At 44.1% G+C, this 21,777-nt stretch overlaps 1 protein-coding gene across 1 annotated transcript; it reads right to left on the bottom strand.

Moving 5' to 3' along the window:
* Positions 1 to 19,177: 19,177 nt before the first annotated feature.
* On the bottom strand, positions 19,178 to 20,387 carry LOC139265282 (C-C motif chemokine 20-like). Its single transcript, XM_070882232.1, has 4 exons — positions 20,271 to 20,387; positions 20,041 to 20,158; positions 19,813 to 19,893; positions 19,178 to 19,285 (listed from the first exon to the last, which is right to left on the bottom strand). The coding sequence occupies exons 1-4, from the start codon at positions 20,362 to 20,364 to the stop codon at positions 19,264 to 19,266; spliced, it is 315 nt and encodes a 104-aa protein (XP_070738333.1). The 5' UTR covers positions 20,365 to 20,387; the 3' UTR covers positions 19,178 to 19,263.
* Between the last annotated feature and the right edge of the window lie 1,390 nt (positions 20,388 to 21,777).

The following is a 21,777-nucleotide window of genomic DNA, read 5'->3' as shown; positions in this document are numbered from 1 at the left end:
TTCTCTTCACATATCTATCGAAGCTTTTGCAGTCATTTTTTATGTTTCCGGCAAGCTTCCTCTCGTACTCTATTTTCCCCCTCTTAATTAATCCCTTTGTCCTCCTCTGCTGTATTCTAAATTTCTCCCAGTCCTCCGGCTTGCTACTTTTTCTGGCTAATGTCTATGCCTCTTCCTTGGATTTAACACTATCCCTAATTTCCCTTGTTAGCCACGGTTGAGCCACCTTCACCGTTTTATTTTTACTCCAGACAGGGCTGTACAATTGTTGAAGTTCGTCCATATGTTTTTTAAGGGTTTGCCATTGCCTATCCACCGTCAACCCTTTAAATATCATTTGCCAGTCTAATCTAGCCAATTCGTGCCTCATACCATCAAAGTTACCTTTCCTTACGTTCAGGACCCTAGTTTCTGAATTAACTTTGTCACTCTCCATCTTAATAAAAAGTTCTACCATATTATGGTCACTCTTCCCCCAAGGGGCCTCGCACAACAAGATTGCTAATTAGTCCCTTCTCATTACACATCACCCAGTCTAGGATGGCCAGCTCTCTGGTTGGTTCCTCGACACATTGGTCGAGAAAACCATCCCTGATACACTCCAGGAAATCCTCCTCCAACGCATTGCTACCAGTTAGGTTAGCCCAATCAATATGTAGATTAAAGTCGTCCATGATTACTGCTGTACCTTTATTGCGTACATCCCTTATTTCTTGTTTGATGCTGTCCCCAACCTCACTACTACTATTTGGTGACCTGTACACAACTCCCACTGTACAAAACTGCCCTTTGGTATTCCGTAGCACCACCGATTCCAAGCTAATGTCCTTCCTTACAATTGCATTAATTTCCTCTTTAACCAGCAACACCACCCCGCTTCCTTTTCCTTTCTGTCTATCCTTCCTAAATGCTGAATTTCCCTGGATGTTGAGTTCCAAGCTTGGTCACCCTGGAGCCATGTCTTCATGATGCCAATCACATCATACACTTTAACTGCTATCTGCACAGTTAATTCGTCCACCTTATTCTGAATACTCCTCGCATTGAGGCACAGAGCCTTCAGGCTTGTCTTTTTAACACACTTTGACCCTTTAGAATTCTGCTGTAAAGTGGCCTTTTTTGTTTTTTGCCTTGGGTTTCTCTGCCCTCCACTTTTACTATTCTCCTTTCTATCTTTTGCTTCTGTCTCCATTTTATTCCCCTCTGTCTCCCTGCATAGGTTCCCATCCCCCTGCCATATTAGTTTAACTCCTCCCAAACAGCACTAGCAAACACTCCCCCGAGGACGTTGGTTCCGGCCCTGCCCTGGTGCAGACCATCCGGTTTGTACTGGTCCCACCTCCCCCAGAACCAGTTCCAATGTCCCAGGAATTTGAATCCCTCCCTTCTGCACCACTGCTCAAGCCACGTATTCATCTGAGCTATCCTGCGATTCCTACTCTGACTAGCACGTGGCACTGGTAGCAATCCTGAGATTACTACTTTTGAGGTCCTACTTTTTAACTTAACTCCTAGCTCCCTAAATTCGTCTCATAGGACCTCATCCCGTTTTTTACCTATATCATTGGTACCTATATGCACCATGACAACTGGCTGTTCACCCTCCCATTTCAGAATGTCCTGCACCTACTCCGAGACATCCTTGACCCTTGCACCAGGGAGGCAACATATCATCCTGGAGTCTCAGTTGTGGCCGCAGAAACGCCTATCTATTCCCCTTATAATCGAATCCCCTATCACTATTGCTCTCCCGCTCTTTGTCCTGCCCTCCTGTGCAGCAGAGCCAGCCACGGTGTCATGAACCTGGCTGCTGCTGCTCTCCCCTGATGAGTCATCCCCCTCAACAGTACCCAAAGCGGTGTATCTGTTTTGCAGGGGGATGACCACAGGGGATCCCTGCACTACCTTCCTTGCACTGCTCTTCCTGTTACTCTTCCATTCCCTATCTGGCTGTGGACCCTTTACCTGCGATAAGACCAACTCACTAAATGTGCTATTCACATCATTCTCAGCATCGTGCATGCTCCAGAGTGAATCCACCCGCAGCTCCAGTTCTGCAATGCGGTCTGTCAGAAGTCTTCTGACTTTTCCCCTTCTCTCCCCTCCCCCAAACTCATTGCAGTCTTGTGCCCAGTGCAAAAGCCTTCCGATTGTCACCTCTCTCCCCGGGCTCAGTGCAGAAGCCTTCCGATCGGCACCACCACCCCGCACCCCCCCACCCACAGCTTGTTTTCCAGCCGAACCCATAGTCCCTGTGTCCGGGCGCGGGGCCAATTCTGACGGCCGACGCTACAACCCTCCAGCCCTGCTTGAAGACGTTCGGTGGCGGTGAGCAAAAAAAATGAAAACTTCAGAAATCCAAGAAACTTCCATATACTCCATTGAAAGGTAAAAAAAGTTGAACGTTGTTATGGATATTTCAAGTGTTAGAGACTCCCTCCAAAAACTTCAATGAAAAACAATGGCGTCTTTCAGTGCCGATTTTTCAATGTGTGCTGATTTCTGTTACCTCACCAGAAGGTTTTTCGGGAGTGGCCAGATACACCGACCTAGGATAAAAAATTTGGGGGGGCAAACTGCAAAAAATGCTGAAAGCTGACGCAGACATGAGGGAACGTCAAAAGAAAACGAACCTAGAAAAATCGTAACTAAAGCAATTACGCCGGTGCAGATTCCCATGGGAAACTTTGAATTAAATAATTACGCCAGAAAAAACGGCGCAAATGACCTGAAAAAATTGAGCCCATAGTTAGGTGAGTAGTGTGGCAACAATCGTAATTTACCCGTTAATCCTGTGCTCCTTGGAACTTTTTAATTTGCATGATTCACACAAGAAATTAAAATTGTCATAATTTTTAAATTTCTCATGTTTATCTTCGGCATTATAAAATTCACATCCTAAATTTGTCAGATTAGCAAATAAGATGATATAGTTTGCAGTGCTGGGTGAGGATTAGGCCAGCATGGCAGATTGGCACTACATAGTTAATGACAGAAATAGTTTTAAATTCAGAATATCTTTTTTACTGCTTCAAATACTTGCAGAGATTACTAACATGAAACTGCAGTCTAAATAGTACAGGTTGAATCTCCCTTATCCGGCACCCTTGGGATCTGGCCTGTGCTGAATAAAGGATTTTGCCGAATAGAGGGAGGTCACGCTGAGGCAGGCAACCCAAGGTTGGGGAGGAGGGGAGGATATCGGTGCCCCGGGCGGGCCCAAAGTGTCAGCGCGCCACCGGCAGGCTGAGTGTCGGCGGGCCGAGTGTCGACGGGCCGAGTGTCAGCGTGCCCCCAGTGGGTCGAGTGTCAGCGTGCCCCCAGTGGGTCGAGTGTCAGCGTGGCCCCCAGTGGGCCGAGTGCCAGCGGGCCCCCAGCGGGCCGAGTGTCGGCGGGTCGAGTGTCAGCGTGGCCCCCAGTGGGCCGAGTGCCAGCGGGCCCCCAGCGGGCCGAGTGTCAGCGTGGCCCCCAGTGGGCCGAGTGCCAGCGGGCCCCCAGCGGGCCGAGTGTCGGCGTGCCCCAGCGGGCCGAGTGTCGGTGCAGCCCCAAAGTCAGGGTGGAGGTCGGCCATGCCCCCGGCCACCAGAATCATGCCGGAGAGGGGTGGTGCCGGATAAGGAACGTCCAACCTGTATAAGTAGAATAATGGTTCTGTACAGCTATTGTATATTGTCTCCGTACAACACATGATCCCAGCAGGATAGATGGTGAGCTTTTCCTGGTTCTGTGCCCGGGCATACTGGATCACCTGGTCACAGAAAAATCGGGCCGGTCAGAGCACACGCCTATAAAAAAAACCTGCTCCATTTTACAATGTCTCCTATGCCCAAGTGATCCAGCGCGCCCAGGAAAATTTCCTGTAGGAACTCATGGCTTTGCCATTGATATCCTTTAGCCCACTGACACACACGTGAGTCCCTATCCCACTAAAGTTGCATTGGCATAGCATCCAGGCGGAAAATCAGTCCTCATGCTTCTGGTAGAGATACGTTAACAATGTACCAGAAGAGTACTTAGCTCGCTCGTGTAGAAACTTTCGAAGCAGTCCCCACATCTTTATTTGAACATTGAGCACCTCTGTTCCTTTTAGCTTGCGCTACTTGGGCTGGTAAATTGCAAAAAGTTTCTGTACGCTGCAAATTGCACAAAACTCAAAGGACGTTTGATTAGGTGTAAAATAATAATTTTGGAATTTTCTCTAGCTGCAAATGTGGCTTTATGACCTATGATGCAACATCTCGTCACAGGCGTGGTTGTCTATGTTGTGGTAAATGTAGCCGTGAGCAAACATCTATAAAAGTACCATTAGGAAACAAATACAGTATCAGAAGCAACCATTGGACTTCACCTTCATTATCTCGAGCAGATCAATCAGGGAGGAAAAGAGTGCGAGACAGTAATGGATCACAATACACCAGTTTCGACTAATTTGATATCACTGGTGATCCTGAGCATGCTCTGCATTTCTGGATCATATACAAGTAAGTCCCATCGTCCATCTTTTTTCATTCTATGTATGTGATCATTTCATCATCTCATTACATAATATTAAGGTACAAAGTTATAACTATTGCTTCAGTAAATTATTATCATTTAACAGTTTAAATCTAGAACATGCTTTAAACTTAAAATGCAGTCACCCAAGGAATACTTGGAATATTATTGCACTGGGTAATGGGATCTTCTTGAGCTTCTTTAATGAAACAACAACAAATTCAGGCTTTGTCTCACATTTTCCTCCTCCAGTTTTGTTGACCTCTCCTTTTCTATCCTGAAGTTAATGCTCTTTTGTACTTGGGTATTCCGTAATTGCCTGGCCAGAGCCTATAGATGAAATTTGGGTGGACAAGGTCAAATGCCCTGACAGAGCCTATCCAATTTTCCGTCCATTTAAATGAATGTACGGTTATTCGGGCAGGCTTCATTACAGCTGATCCTCCTCTATGCTCTCCATCCTGGTCAAATGATATTTGTACTACCTCAGCTGATTTCCAGCATGGATTCCTGGATGTCGAATGGAAGCTCCAGCTGATTATTTTCTTCTCCCTAGGCCAAGAGACAGTGAGGATAAGTCTATCACCCCGACCATTGCACCGACTGGGGTCAACTAATTCAACATAGACCATCAAACAAACCGAGCCCTTCTTGATTGGTGTGGCAGAATATTATACCACATGATCATTTACCTATAGAGTTATTGGGGCAGTGACTTCCATCTCACTTGTTAAAGAATTTCAATAATGCACTACAACAGGCGTTTGTTTATGTATAGATACATACGTCTAGTATATATGTGCATATAAATAGATGGCCTTGATTTTAACTCTGGGACAGTTTTCAGTGTGTGAGCAATGGTATAAGTTATAAACTCACCCGCTTCTCCAGAAATGAGGCCTGAGGAAATTTTAACCCCTGGACCACGTTTACGTCTGATTGGCCAACTTCCCACCCTTTAAATCCCAGAGGCCACCCGCTGAGACCAGGTAAGTAGTGGGATTGGCTGCTGGGAATGTCCTACGAGGGTCTCGCAATCGGTTGTGGGGGTGGGGGGATGGGAGTCTGTATCAGTGGAGGCCTAAGCTTTCCTTGTGGGGCCAAGAGGAACACTCCTGCTCCTATTAACCCCACAAGGGAAGTCAAAAAAATGTTTGAAGAATCGTGTGTTTTTAGGCCTCGTCTAACCCTGATCTGCTTCCCCACGAGGTTGGCCTGGTAGAAAACTCACTGCCGTTTTCCTGCTCAGACCACTGAGTTAAAATTGCATTTGGGGACACCATCGGGACTTGACAATACATAGGTTAAAAAAGACCTGCTGGCTTTGGTCGGGGGTCCTTGCCACCTATTCAGTTGATCAGAGGAAAGGGGTTAACAAGAAACAATAATCAGAACAGTAAGGAGCATGCTACCACGTAGGTCTGGTGGAGATTGCAGAGAAGGATGGGACATGGCCATGTGTTATCTGTGATCCACTATGTAATTTCTCAGTAGTACTGTGCTACTTTCTATATACAGATTTGTAACACCTTCATGAATTCCTTTTTCAGTGAGCGTTTCTATCCAAGATTGTTGCCTGAAATATTCACAGCGATATCTGCCATTCAATCGCATTGTTGGCTATGTGGAGCAGAGGTCCAACGAAGTTTGCCACATAGATGCAATTGTGTGAGTAGAATTAGAGATACAGAAGGCAAATCATTTCTGAATGGAGCTATTTCATTTAAAGCCGATCAGAAGTTAATCGTTTCCTTCACTTATTTTAACAGACTGTACACTGTGAAAGGTCGGTGGGTTTGTGTCAATCCACATACTAGATGGGTGACACATGTACTTAGCTATTTAAGGTAAGAACATGGATTTTGATTTCATCCTCCCAATTATTCTGTACATTTAGCAGGTTAGTAAGAAGCTTTGATTATCCTGGAATTTCAATGACGCATCCCAGATGTCAGGACTATTTAGATTGTTACAGTTTGGGTGTAAAATTATGTTAAATATGATGACTACAAATTAGCTTTTAATTAGTGATTTGTTGCCCAGTATGAAGATGTCGCCAAAACACCAATGAGAGAGGAGCCTATCGTCTGATCCATGCACAGGGGTCAAAGCGGGAAAAAATGGTGCAATAATATTTTGAAGCATCTATAATTAAACTGGAATGTTTCTTTGACTTGCAGCAAGAAGCTGGAGAAAATGTCCCAGAAAAACAGAGTTTTTCAACCTACACCAGCAAAAATAAACTGATGTCTTTATTACCATCTCACAAGGTTGTTGTACAGTTACTTTTTATTGCAAAATCTTAAGCACTTAGAATTGATTAAAGCCACTCTGTAGTATTAGCTGCTGAATACATGTTCAAACTGTGTATATACTGAACTCATTGTTAGCATCTTTCCTGAAAATGTGAGGCTACATTTAGGATGAATTTTGAACAGCTTACCTTCAAAGAATGTATTGCTGCATTTCAGCAAGTTTAGAGAAGTGTAATATGGTTCATTTAAGGTTCGATGATGAGAGATTCCTAAAATTGAATTTGTATTCATTGGAGAAAATAAGTGCGAGAAGGCATGACCCAAGACTTTAAATCATTGACAGGAGTTGACAAATCGATGCAACTTAGTAGGTACTTGTATTGGACCTAAAAATGATAGATCAGAGTACTTTATAAATGGTGAAAAGCTAAAAACAGTGGAGGTCCAAAGAGACTTGGGAGTCCAGGTACACAGATCATTAAAATGTCATCAACAGGTACAGAACATAATCAAAAAGGCTAATGGAATGCTAGCCTTATATCTAGCGGACTGGAATACAAGGGGGTAGAATTTATGCTGCAGCTATGCAAAGCCCTGTTTAGCCCATGCCTGGAGTACTGTGGGCAGTTCTGGGCACCATACCTTCGGAAGCATATATTGGCCTTGGAGGGAGTGCAGTGTAGATTTACCAGAATGATACGTTAACTCCAAAGTTATATTATTCCAGTTCTGATGAAGGATCATCGACCTGAAACATTAACCCTGTTTCTCTCTCCACAGATGCTGCCTGACCTGCTGAGTGTTTCCAGCATTTTCTGTTTTTATTTCAGATTCCAGCAGCCGCAGTATTTTGCTTTTATATTAAATTACAAGGAGAGATTGCGCAAATTAGGGTTGTATTCCCTAGAATTTAAAAGGGTAAGGGGTGATTAGATCGAAATTTTCAAGATATTAATGGGATCAGATAGGAGAGATAGCGAGAAACTATTCCTGCTGGTTGGGGAGTCTAGGACTTGGAGGAAGAGGTAAAAATTAGAGCTGGGTCTTTCAGGAGTGAAATTAGGAAACACTTCTACACATAAAGGGTGGTAGAAGTTTGGAACTCTCAATTGATGATAGATTTTTTTAACCAAAAGTATTAAGGTATATGGGCCAAAGGCGGGTATATGGAGCTAGGTTGCAGATCAGACATGATCTCGTTGAATGGCAGAACAGGCTCGAGGGGCCTACTCCTGTTCCTGCCATAATGGTTTTTGTGTTGCTGGAACCGTGAAAATACTGTCAATGAAAAGCAATGGCAAGGGCTGAATCATGGAGAGGAAATTAAAGTTAAATATTATGGAATTTTGCTCAACTAATTTTGGGGGTCAGGAAGAGATTTTAAGAAGCTTTCCCTTGGGAGATTGGATAAATGTGGTCGAATCCATAAATTGGGATAGTTGTTATCTGTACCACTTGGGTATGAAGTATTCTCTGTGCAGAGCTTGGAAAGGAAACTGGCAAGGAGGATTGCACGCTGGTAACAGAACTCGCCTGATTTTCCTTTTATGGAAATTAGAATGGGTCTGGTGGGTTCAATAAGGGTGTGGAATTCTTCCTGCCAGATTTTGCTTTTTGCTCATTGCCCAGGTGATATGTAATGCCCAGGCAGTAAAGTCGATAATCCACACCATTGTAAGCAGCCTGTGGAAGAAGAAAACTTAATGGGCTGAATGGCTTCTTTTCATTTGATGCTTGCTAATGTTCCTATAAAGTTAGCCATAACTATGTATTACTGTGTATTGTCACAAAGGGCTACAGTTAGTGTAAGAAGTGTCATTGTTGTTGTATCTTTGAATTACAATGCTATATCTCTGGCATAATAAAAAAATGTAAACCTGCGTGGGACTTTGGTTATTTATGTGTATCTCCAATCAGGAATAAGTCTACTTTGTCGTGCCAACTAATGCCCTCCACACATTCAGAAGGATATCATAGGCTCTATTAACAACACAAGGATGAGTGCAACATCTGAGGAACAAGAGGTTTCTTTTGCCTCAGGAACGGTATCTTAATGAGAACAAACATCCCACATTCCATGTTTGAATATCGGGGCTGATTCCACGATAATGTATCCCAGCAGCATTTTTGTGGTTGGACAAATATAGTGCACAATAGGAAGCCTGAAAGCCTTGGCTTTCACTTAATCACTTGGCGTGCAGAGTAGAATATAACAAGATGGCACCAGTACCAGGGGAGCAGAGAGTGAACGTCTGTGCATGTACTTTCTTCAACGGAAATGCCAAACTAATAAGCTGGTCTCAGTTAAAGCAAATTCTGATGGCTTTCAGTGCCCATTTAAAATTTAAGCACCCTATACTACTTATTTTGCAGAATTTTGGCAATTATTTTTAGCCATTCCTTTAAAAAAAACATTATTGAGTTTTCCCATTTTCTGTGAGCTGCCTCTTTGGTTGTTTGTCAATCGTTATTTCATGCAGTATTGCCACAATTCTGACCAATTGTGCTGCATCTGAGGACCACTTCAGCTGTCCCTCCAGCTAGCAGGGTCACGCTCTTCCAACGTCATCTCCACTCACTCCTCCTCAGAGCTTCAGTGATTGATTTCTTCTACAAATGACTAAGTGGACCGAGGGGATGTACCTGTGCTGACACTTGTGATGGTTGCATTGAGAGATGCTGGCTGCGGTGGCTTCTCTACAAGGCACCCAGATGACCCAAAGATAATCATATTTTACAATGCTGTTAGTAAGCTATCACTTCAAACAAAGAAAGGAAAGAAAGGACTTGCCTTTATATAGCGCCTTTCACAATCTCAGGAAGTCCCAAAACACTTTACAGCCAATGAAGTACTTTTTGAAGTACAGTCTCTGTTGTAATGCAGGGAAATGCAGCAAGTTCAATTTGTGCACAGCAAGGTCCCACAAACAGCATTGCTCGGATTGTTTGTTTTTAGTGTTGATTGAGGGGCAAATATCGGCCAGGACATTGAAGAGAAACCCCCTGTCCTTCTTCGAATAGTACCAGGGTGTAATGTATTATCACATGGTTTATCACATGGTTTGGTATGAGCATGCTCAGATCGTTCTGACCTAATAAAGTAAGCACATGTTTCAGCAGCTCATCGTGTCTCTGTCCTTCATTTGTCCTACCCAAGTATATTACATTTTAGTGACATGGATGGGATCCCAAAACCATTTTTGAGTATCATGGAAGGACAAGGGTGTCGAAATTCGGTACCGTCGTGTTTGAGGGGATGACATCACCTGAACGGTGATTTTACTGCCAGGTGGTACTCACCACATCAAATTGCTAAATTCAGTATTTTTCCCCAAAGATGAGAGTGCAGCACTAAAAGAGGCGTAGCACACTCGTCCTCGGGCACCAATGGAGTGGTAGCTCAGGAGGCCTACTCAATTTTCCGGCGGTGGGCTGCCGGCATCCTAGCGAATAAAAATTTAAAAAAGAGAAGTTTGGGAAAATGTATTTGACCGACACCCACAGTTCCCCACTGTTGCCATAAATAAATATATGCTAAAAAAATTCAACGTAACAACTTACCTTACTCTCTGGACGATACCGTTCCAGGATCCCTGATGTACCGACAGCTTTCCCAGTCGGGAAAGAGACTGCCAGCAAAGCCGCCGATCTAACCTAATGTCGCAGCCACGACACTAAGGGAGTGTTGCACGCTCGATGACGTCACTGCGTGGGTGGAGGTAGAGCACGCAGCGGAACCTCTTGGAGCCGTCCCCACTGCCCAACTAAATTTTTCCGGCACTAACGGGTGATGTTACAAATGGAATTTCGACCCCACAGTGTTCAACCTTCGAGTGGACAAGTTTAAGGTGAATTTGTGACACCTAAAATGAATTTTTGCGATGTTTTACCATTAATGCTCATGCAGAATCTTACGTGCTTCACCTTAGCGTGTATGTATACACAGCAACATCAAAGTCGTTTGTGCCCCGTTAGCCAAAAGGCACAGAGGACCTGAATTTCTCCCCCCTCAGCATCTACAGTATCTATGCCACTAGCGGCAATGCCAGCAGTCGTGAGAAAGACTTCCGTACAAAGCTTTTGAACAACAAGCAATATATTGATATGTGTATCGACACAGCAGCGGACTACTCTATCATGAGTAAGGACACATATAAGAGTAAGTTTAATCAAGTTCCACTTACAAAGAGTACTGTAGAGTTAAAACCTACTCTGTAGAAATCCTAGAGAAATGTGGACAAATTAAATGTTACAGTTCAACATGATGGCCAGTCAGTAAAGCTGCTTATTATTGTAGCGAGCCAGGCCAACTGTCATGGTCAAGAAAGTTAAAACTAGACTGGAAAAACATCTTCAGTGTAGATGCTTCAAAGAAGCGACTCGGCACAATGCTGACCCAGTATGAAAGCATGTTCACAGACAGTGATGAGGGCAGCACTGGGTATGATGCGCATATCCGCATCAAGTCCAACACAATGCCTGTCTATTGTAAGGCAAGGCCGGGCCCCTATGCTTTGAAAGGTCAGGTGGAGGAAGAGCGAGTGAAGCTAGGTTCATTAGGTTGCTTCCAGAGATGAGGGGGTTGACTTATGAAGAAAGGTTGAGTAGGTTGGCCCCTCGAGCCTGCTCTGCCATTCAATAAGATCATGGCTCATCTGATCATGGACTCAGCTCCACTTCCCTGCCCACTCCCCATAACCCTTTACTCACTTAACTTCAGAAGAATGAGAGGTGATCTTATTGAAACATATAAGATAATGAGGGGGTTCGACAAGGTAAATGCAGAGAGGATATTTCCACTCATGGGAGAATCTAGAACTAGGGGACATAGTTTCAGAATAAGGGGTTGCCCATTTAAAACTGAGAAGAGGAGGAATTTCTTCTCTCAGATGGTTGTAAATCTGTGGAATTCTCTGCTGCAAAGCGCTGTGGAGGCTGGGTCATTGAATATATTTAAGGCGGAGATACAGATTTTTGAGCGATAAGGGAGTAAAGGGTTATGGGGAGTGGGCAGGGAAGTGGAGCTGAGTCCATGATCAGATCAGCCATGATCTTATTGAATGGCGGAGCAGGCTCGAGGGGCTAAATGGCTTACTCCTGCTCCTATTTCTTATGTTCTTATAGAACGGAGTACTCGTAAAAACTGACAAAAATAAATGGGCTACCCCGATTGTGGTAGTGCCCAAAGCATTACCAGGAATGGTAGCAGAGTGGTTATATTACTGGACTAGTAATCTAGAGGCCTGGACTAATGATCCACCATGACAACTGGGGAACTTAAATTCAGTCAATTAAAAAAATCTGGATTATAAAGCTTTTTTTAATGTTTAACGGTGACCACGAAACTATCGGATTGTCGTAAAAACCCATCTGGTTCACTAATGTCCTTCAGGAAAGGAAATCTGTCCTCCTTACCTGGTTTTGTGACTCCAGACCCACAGCAATGTGGTTGACTCTTAAGTGCCTTTGAAACAAACCGCTACAAAAAACAATAAAAGAAATAAAACTGGACGGACCACCTGGAATCGACCTCAGCACTGACTACGGACATGACAATGGCACATCGAACTCAGTCAACCCTACAAAGTCCTCCTTACCAACATCTGGGGACTTGTGCCAAAATTGGGAGAGCTGTCCCACAGACTAGTCAAGCAACAGTCCGACATAGTCATACTCACAGAATCATACCTTTCCACCAATGACCCAGGCTTCTCCATCACTATCCCTGGGTAGGTCCTGTCCCACTGGCAGGTCAGACCCACTAGGGGTGGTGGCACAGTGGTATACAGTCAGGACGGAGTCCTCAACATTGACTCTCGTCGCCGTGAAGTCTCATAGGTCAAGCATGGGCAAGGAAACATCCTGCTGATTACCACCTAAAGCCCTTCTTCAGCTGATGAATTAGTACTCCTCCATGCTGAACACCACTTGGAAGAAGCACTAAGAGTAGCAAGGGCACAGAATGTACTCTGGGTGGGGGACTTGTTTTTTTTATTCATTTATGGGATGTGGGTAAGGCCATCCCTATTGCCAATCACCAAGAGTGACTCGGTAGCACCACTACTGGTGGAGACCTGAAGGTCATAGCTGCCAGACTGGGCCTGCGGCAGGTAGTTAGAGAACCAACACGAGGGAAAAACCTACTCATCCTCACCATTCTACCTGTTACAGATGCATCTGTCCATGACAGCATTGGTGTAAGCATGCATCTCTTGATTACCCCCTGCCCCCTCCCCTCACCACCCTTGTGCATTTATAGTTTCAGACACCCAAGAAATCCAGCCTGCCCAGCCAGTGGGTCAACATGAAGAAGGAAATGAGAATGAAGAAGAAGAAACACCATCACTCGATTTCACACTCTGAGCCACCAGCTCAGATACCATTACTCCGCATACTTTAGAGGACTGGTTAGACAGAGGATCTTCAGATACCATTAATCTGCATACTTTAGAGCATTGGTTAGACAGGGGATCTGCACCTGCTGAGACACTGGGCACGAGTGGCCTGCAGCGAGGGTGGGGGGGGGAAAGGGTAGCTCAGGTGCCAGCTCCCCAGAGGGCGAGGTCGCACACAAGCTGACCGAGGGCTATGTGGCTCTTTGTTGGCTGGCGCGGACATGATAGGCCGAAATGGCCTCCTTCTGCGCTGTAAATTTCGATGTTTCTATGTTTCTAAGTTCTGCTGCACAGGTCTCAGATGAAGACTTCAGTGGGGTGGCCTACAGAAGAACGCTGATGGGAATACACAATTAAATGCTTGGTGCGTTGGCAAGCCTGCCAGAAAGCCTGAATGCAATGTCAAGGAGCATGGAAGAGTCCAACTGCAGCTTTGCATAGGGCTTTGGGCAGAGCTTGGAGCCCAACGATAAGGGGATAAAGGATTATGGGGAGCGGGCGGGGAAGTGGAGCTGAGTCCATGATCAGATCAGCCATGATCTTATTGAATGGTGGAGCAGGCTCGAGGCTGTTCCTATTTCTTATGTTCTTATGTTCTTATCCTTTCCAGCGTGGAAGGGCTGGGCAGATCCATTAACGCACTTATGGACCCAACCATCATGCCGCATCTGATGGCCAAAGTCTCAGCTTCCACTGCAGCACAAGCAGAAGACACCCAACATCTGCGTGCTGCAATGGAAGCTCAGACTGATGTCATATAAGCTCAGCTTGCTGCCACGCAAGCACAGACTGCTGCCATCATATCTGGGTTTACCAGTGTTGAAAGGGGTTTGCAGGGTGTCACTGAAGTCCAGCAGGCTGTACTCCAGCAAATTACTAGGATTGCTGAGACGCTGCTCCACCGGAGTGGCAATGGATCTATGGAGGATGACCTTGCTGAGCTCTATCACATCATTCATCCTCCCACCCCTGCCACTCAGCCAGTGACCTTGCTGTTGCCTGTCAGCCAGTCAACCAGTCAGCTAGTCAGCCCAGACTACTGCCGCCCCTGCTGAGGTAGTGTAGTCCAAAGCCGGGCCTACTAGGCCCAGAAATCCTCGAGGTCATCCTGCAAGGCCATCTGCAGTCTTCCCCACTGAAAGCCATATTGCAGCCTCTGGAGTAGCACTGCGTAGGTTCACTAGGACATGCAAAGGCACATGGAAGACAGTCACTAAGGGAATGCACAAGGGTGATTATTTGATTGTTGTAATATTTAATGGATAGATGTAAGATATTTGATTGGAATGTTTTCTTTGTGGAAGCCTTTATTTCAGCATCATGGCCAAGAGAATGCTGTGATGTTCATTAGCAGGGTGAAGGCAAGGTGTGAGACTAAAGATGAATGGTGAATTGAGGTTGCATTTACTCATAACCCAGGCAGATGATTTGATCTGATATCTCGGCCAAAAAGGGGCTGTTTGAGTTGCCTCCTTCCTTCCGCTCCCACCTCCTCCTCTTCTGCTTCCTCCTCTTCCTCCTCCTGCTCTTCCTCCTCCTGCTCCTGTGCTGATGGCCATATCCCTGGTGGTAAGCTCTGTGCCCTCATGATGGCCAGGTTGTGGAGGGTACAGCAGACCATCACAAATTGGTACACATGCTCCGGTGAATACTGTAGGGCTCCTCTAGAGCAATCCAGGCAGTGGAACCATTGCTTCAGCACCCAATGGTCTGTTCTATGATATTTTGCGTGGCAGCATGACTTTCGTTGTACGCATGCTGGCCAAAAGTGGTTGGGTTGCATAGCGGAGTCATGAGCCAGGTGGTCAAGGGATAGCCCTTGTCGCCCAGTAGTCACCCCTGGTTTGCCTTGGTGGCACCAAGACAGAAGAAACAGTGGACTGACACAGAATAAAAGTATCATGACTGCTGCCAGGATACTGGGCATTCACCATCATGATGTGCTGAGTATGGTTGCACACCAATTGCAGTCAGCGAGTGATATCCATTGTAGTTGTGTTACATCTCAGCAGTGCTCACAAATCCACATGAGTGCAGTCAAGGGTGTCCTGCACCATGGGGAAGTCCACTATTCTGGCAAAGCCACGTGAGTGCTCCACTGCTTGTCGCTGGTCAGCGAGAAGACAATGAAGTTCCCTCTTCTGTGAGAACTGTGAGATGTTACAGACAGATCCCGATGCGAAGAAATTGAAGGCCACGGTCACCTTCACAGCCTCTGGCAGTGCTGTCTTTGCCCTGGAGTGAGGCCACAGGTCTGGTTGCAAGAGGTGGCAGAGTTCTGTGAGCACCTCCTTTGTAAAATCTAGATGCCTCAGACACTGCTCCTGGCTCAGGTTGAGGTAAGATTATTGCTCTCGGAAGACCATAGGTGGGTAAGGTCTCCTGCTGAGAGCCCTTCTCCCCCTCCTCCTCCCTCTGCGAGCAGCTTGTCCTCTTCTTTGCTGCCTCTGCTCCATCACCCTGTCATGCTGCAGGCCAAGGAGGATAACAACTAGAGCACCCATGACTGGGAGCAAGCGGTCTGACCAGAACACTTGAAGTCAGAAGCAATGTGTTCTCCATTTACAGCACTTACTTGTTACCTCACCAACTATAAAGAACTTCAGAAAGCTCCAAATAGTTTAACAAACTTACACAGAGCCAATAAAAATATAAAACAAGTTAACTGAAAGTTGTTGCTGATCCCTTTAAATAGCCCGAGTGGGGAGTCCTTTCTGCTGCTGAACGCTTGTTCATCTGTGCGAGGTTAAAACAGGGCATTAGTTCCAGCAATGATGATCAAAATGGCAGCACTGGCATCAAATCAGAGTTGCATGCTGATTGATGTCACGCTCTTACCATATTTCCAGCGCATACTCCGAACAGCCGCACTACCGCCTTCAGCAAGGTGGTGTCTGGCACGGCCTGCACCAGAAGTGTGTGTGTGCTGCTCAGACACCATTTTGGACGCAATTTGGCACCCATAGCCCCAAAACAATGGGTGCTATGCAACCACATTGCTAGGCCTAAATATTTTGATAGTGAACCATGTTCAGATTTGAACCCGACAGATTTTATTTTAAAATTAATATGAATAAAATTAGGAGCAACAGTAGGTGTGGTGTCTCACCAAAGCCCAGTGCAATTGTAGAAAGACTTCTTTTCTCTTGTGCTCCAACCCCCTTCCAATAAAGGCCAACATGCAATTTGTCTTCCTAATTGCTTGCTGTAAATGCTAACTCTCTGGGGGAAAACTATGTCCTCTTAGTGCCTCCTGTTAACGTCAGCAGATGGAGCCTATGGTGTGCTCGGATATTATCACTGGGGCGAGGTAAATCCAGCACTGCATGCCAAATTCTGCAACCCCATAAAGTCACCATTAACAGTTATCGCTGGGAGTGTCAATGCCAAGTAGATCGTGATGTCAGTGAGTGTGCAATGCTCACTGACTGTCCAATCTACAAAATTGATTGTTGCCACCTACCTTCGCACCTGGAGTAAATTGTGACAGGGAGAGCTAGCATGAAGCACCAGGAAGTCTACTCCAGGGATATTATTTTAGGGGATCATCAGTAATAACTCGCAACTGTCAGGTTAGTGCATTTTCAGTGGTTTCTAGTTTCACATAGTCCAATAGTTTCATTCAGAAATTTCAAGGTTATTTTGTATCAAGAGTGCTGTGGCAACAAAAAAGTAGCTACATTTATTCTTAAAAAAATCAAACTGCAACACATGGTAACTGGCATGCCACCTTGCCCTCTATGGTCGATGGAGGAGGGAGCGTAGAACATAAGAAATAAGAGCAGGAGTAGGCCATTTGGCCCCTCGAGCCTGCCCTGCCATTCAATGAGATCATGGCTGATCTTCTACCTCAACTCCACTTACTTATCCGCATGTCCCTTGATTCCGTTAATATAACAACATAAGAAATAAGGTAGCGAGAATGATGGGAACATGTGTGCAGAGAGATGAGGAAGGACATCAGGGCTCTCTGCAGGAGACCTTACCCTCCGAGGGTATTCCGACAGCACCTCTCCTATCTTCAATGAAGCGAGGAGCAGTGTATTAGATGACTCCACTTTACCAAGGTGGTGGTCACAGAACTTTGCCACCTCCTCCAAACAGACCACCAGCCTCACACCAGGATGATGTAAAGCCCACATCCCCTTCGCTCACCACATCCCCATCATTCCATTCCTCTCACAGGCTGCTTCACGCCGCAAAGCTGAAATGACAGATACCACAAAAGAATGGTAAATGAATTTATCAAAAATCAGTGAACACATACTTACAACAAAAATATTAACTATTCACCCTTGTGCAATCCCTTAGTGCCTCTCGTTACTGTGCCGTTGCCTACTCTTGTGCTCCTATGAAGTGTTGGCCCAGTGGCTGTAGCAGGGTTGGTGGAAGGTTGCTGAGTGTCTGTGCGGGAGACTTTACATGGCCTTGCAGGATGCCCTCGACCAGCTCTCGAAAGCAGGCTGCACACTGCACCATCTCAGCATGGATGGTAGCAGTCTGGGCTGGATAACAGGCAGCGACAAGGGTAATGGCAGAGTGGCAGTGGTGACTTAGCACTAACATTTTTTGATACTCCCATGTGCATACCCTTGTGCATCTACTTTTGAGTCATTTTTCTTTTCCGAGTGCTTCTATGAGGTGCAAGCCCTATAGTTTCAGCAGAGGTCGAGGCAGGCTACCCTTTCCTGCTGAGACTGCTTAGATATTTTTGGTGGATATCCTCTGGGTTTTGGAGCCTATGATGGCCCCATCAAAGTCTGCTCCTCCTGCGACTGTGCAGGGGCAGATTCGGCCATCAGGATCCAAGGCAGCAAGTGGGGCTCTGACTGAGGGGAAGGCAATGGGGTAGAAGTAGAAGTGCTTTGAGAAAATCCCCTACTTCCATGTTCCCTCTCAACATCATCCCTCTCGTGAGTCACCCGTACTTCCCTGCTCGCAAGTAGCTGGCATCTTGCTGCACAGCAGTGGGGCGATGAACACCCAATTCTACGTTTACATCCCGCTTTGAGATGAGGTCTATGAGCGCCTGTCAAATATTGTCCACAGCTCATGTGAATGGCTTATTTGCTGCTCCATGCAGGAAACCATCCTTTCCATGGAAGAGCACATCTTCGCCAATGCCTGCAACATGGTAGTGCTCTTGTTAGAGATGGACTCCTCCATTCCCTGCACATTTTCACATTTACTCTCCACTTGCCTAGATGAGTGCCACTCCAACAATACTCGGGAAGCTCGACACCATCCACGACAAAGCAGCCTGCTTGATTGACACCCCATCCACCACCTTAAACATTCACTCCCTCCACCACTGGTGCACCGTGGCTGTAGTGTGTTCCATCTGCAAGATGCACTGCAGCAACTCACCAAGGCTTCTTCGACAGCACCTCCCAAACCCACGACCTTTACCATCTAGAAGGACAAGGGCAGCAGGCGCATGGAAACACCATCACCTGCAAATACCCCTCCAAATCACATACCACATCCTGACTTGGAAATATATCATCGTTCCTTCATCGTCGCTGGGTCAAAATCCTGGAACTCACTCCGTTACAGCACTGTGCGAGTACCTTCACCACAAGGACTGCAGAGAATCAAGAAGGAGGCTCACCACTACCTTTCCAAGGGTAATTAGGGATAGACAATAAATGCTGGCCTTGCCAGCGATGCCCACATCTCAGGAACGAATAAAAAAAAATGTCAAAAAATGAATGTGGACATTAGCAAAGCCCGAACTTTAGCCATTTGGTGACATGATTATGACAGTTGAACCTTAATTTATGGAACAGTTATAAACTGCATATGAATAGATAAATATTGAGATGAAAACAAAAATATTGTTTTAGGAGCAGTGTTTATTGATCTGTGTAATACTTTTGGTTTGGTATATTCATAAGATACAATGATAAAACATTCACATGTCAATATGTGGAGAAATGCAATGATTTTGGGGAACATAATAGCTTGTCAGTTGAATGCTTTTAGAGAAATTGATGAGATATGCATAAATCATAATATTTAAGTGAGTAACAAATTAAAAAAATATACAACGGTCTTTTTCCATCATTATAAAGAAGTGACATTTACTAATGTCCATGGAATTGAGGTGGCGGAGTCTCTCACATCTGTTTCATTTCTCTCCTAGAAAATAAATATACAAAGGGAATGAGTTACAACATTCTTTAAAGTCGAAATACATTCGCTTCAACATTTAGATTCAAGTAACCTGACTGAAGTTCATTAAATTGGTTATTCCAACGTTTTCCTTCAGTTGACATTGCTTATTCGCAGGAACATACTTTAAAACAATGGTTGTCCAATGGTGAAATGTATTGATATATTGGCACATAGAACCAAGGAATGGTAAAATATTTTTTAAGGAAGATAATGTTATAGCGGAGAAGCATCTCTGCCGAGTATCTGGTTAGCATTTCTACATTCATTCAGTTTTAATTTTTGTTCCTGTTTTGGAAAATATATTTGACAAAATTGAATAATTGGTGAGATTTTGTATTCCAGTATATTCAAACTTGCAAGATTTTAGTTTAACAAAAAAGTGAACACATTACAGCTTATGAGTAAGGAAAAATAATAGCAAAGTTGATATATCCTGCACTTAATAGTTCAGTAAAAGTTTGTACATAGACAAAAATAATCTATCTCCTTACTTCAGAAAACCTACGATATTCCTCTTCACCCACTCATCATTTGGATTTGCACATATACTTCGGCCTCTCCTTGTGTGAAATCTACGAAGAAATATTTGTTGAAAGAAGCTTGATTAAATTGACAGATTATTGTAGATGTGTTGTGAATTTTAAATATATTTACAGAGCACAAGATAACATTAAAGCATCTTTCTCTTTTTAACAAACCAAAGAATAATTTGCACTTACATGACTGCATTGATGCTGCACATTTCATTTGAGAACTGTCTCACATAGCCTGCAACTAGTTTCAGGGGAAAAGCTTTCGTTGAGTATGAAAGACAGCAGTCTATTGGAGACTGAGCATCTGTTTAAAAAACACACAACAGTAACAAAGATTGGTTAGAAAGGAAACAAAATAGAAATTGCATGTTCAACAGAAAGATTCAAAACAGAGTAGAACAATTGGACATAGTCACCTGCAAATGGGGATTTATCAATCATGCTAACCACCAACAGTCCCATCAACATGGCCAAAGTCAGCTTCCTGCAGCTACAGACAGTCCGGTGCATTTTGGTGATTTATCACAGCAGGTCTGTCGTATCTCAGGAGGTCGTAGAGGTGATCTGATTTGAGGAGGTTGCGATCTGCTTTTATACATTTTTTTCAATCTCTTGGGGAAATTTACAAAAGGGAATTTTCTTAAAGAGAACTGGAGTGACGAAAATTTCCAACCAGAAAGGATGTCCGATTCGATTTTCATCCTCCCATAGAGTCACATGATCACATTTCATCATCCCTATACATCACCAAATATAAATATTCATGAGCCACGAATATTCAAATCTCAGTAACTTTCATTTACAAATGAAGAAAAAAATACACTTTTTCTTAGTTTGTGTCCAAGTAGGTCACAAAGAGAATGACAAGCCTTAACCTCAATACCAGGATGTACCATGATAACGAGTATATCAAGGTCATTTTACTCGAAATACCACAATCATTTTTACATGTTAAAACTTCCCCTTGTCTTTATGTTTTAGTGTTGGTTAAAGAATAATGTTCTTTCATTCTTTGTCTATATGCCTGAAAAATTAAACATCTATCTTTTCCTAGGGAACACAATAAACAATGTATAATACAATGTAAATAGCTATTAAGCCTTTGAAGGGGCCACAACTGAGTAATAATGGATTTACTAGGGAACTGAGGGCAGGGAGGCTAATCAAGCAAGTGTGTCAGTTGAATCGATTATGCAATATAGATGAATTACATTATGAATCTTACCTCTATTATAAAAAGACATTAATAGAATTGCTGCCTTGTTCTGTTGTTAATTTCAGAAGTACAGTTGGTGGTAGTGTCTACACTATATGCCAAGCAGAACTTATGTTTTCTTCCAGGTGAATGTGTACTGTTTAGGACCAGTGATGTTATTGATTGTATGTGAAGGATTTGATCAAATCGATGAAATAAAGTGCAAAAGTTTCAATTAAACCAGCCATTGTTTTATGGGACGTCTATTTACACGCAGTATTTTTGAGCACAGAACTGAAAGTTGGATCTGAAAAGGTTTTGTTCTAGAATGTTTATTGTTGTCTTATGATGGGTATGTGAAGCTGCCAGGTCAGGTGCCCTGCTCAAATTGTATTTGATGCCAATAAAAATCAATACAGGTCAATTGTTTTGACTGAATCTTCATTGGTTCTCACTGAAGTTTGCAGTCAAATGTCCTCAATCAGTTTAGAACCTCAATAAGAAAGTGAGTAATTATAAAATATTATCTAATCAAAAATATATAAAATCATGTTTCTTTCTGGTATATTCATATTTATATATATAGTAAATATTTTTGGTTTACTTTTAATTCTATTACATGTTATTAAGCATTCTAATTATAAAGAAGTTGCTGAGCTGTTGTTTTTATAGGAATGTGTAGACCATTCAGCCCCTTGCGCCTGTTCTGCCATTCAATTAGATCTTGG

This window comes from Pristiophorus japonicus, chromosome 6, assembly GCF_044704955.1.
Source record: "Pristiophorus japonicus isolate sPriJap1 chromosome 6, sPriJap1.hap1, whole genome shotgun sequence".
NCBI classification, from domain to species: Eukaryota; Metazoa; Chordata; class Chondrichthyes; family Pristiophoridae; genus Pristiophorus; species Pristiophorus japonicus.
The sequence above is the reverse complement of the archived record's forward strand: the minus strand, read 5'-3'. Positions and strand labels throughout refer to the sequence as shown.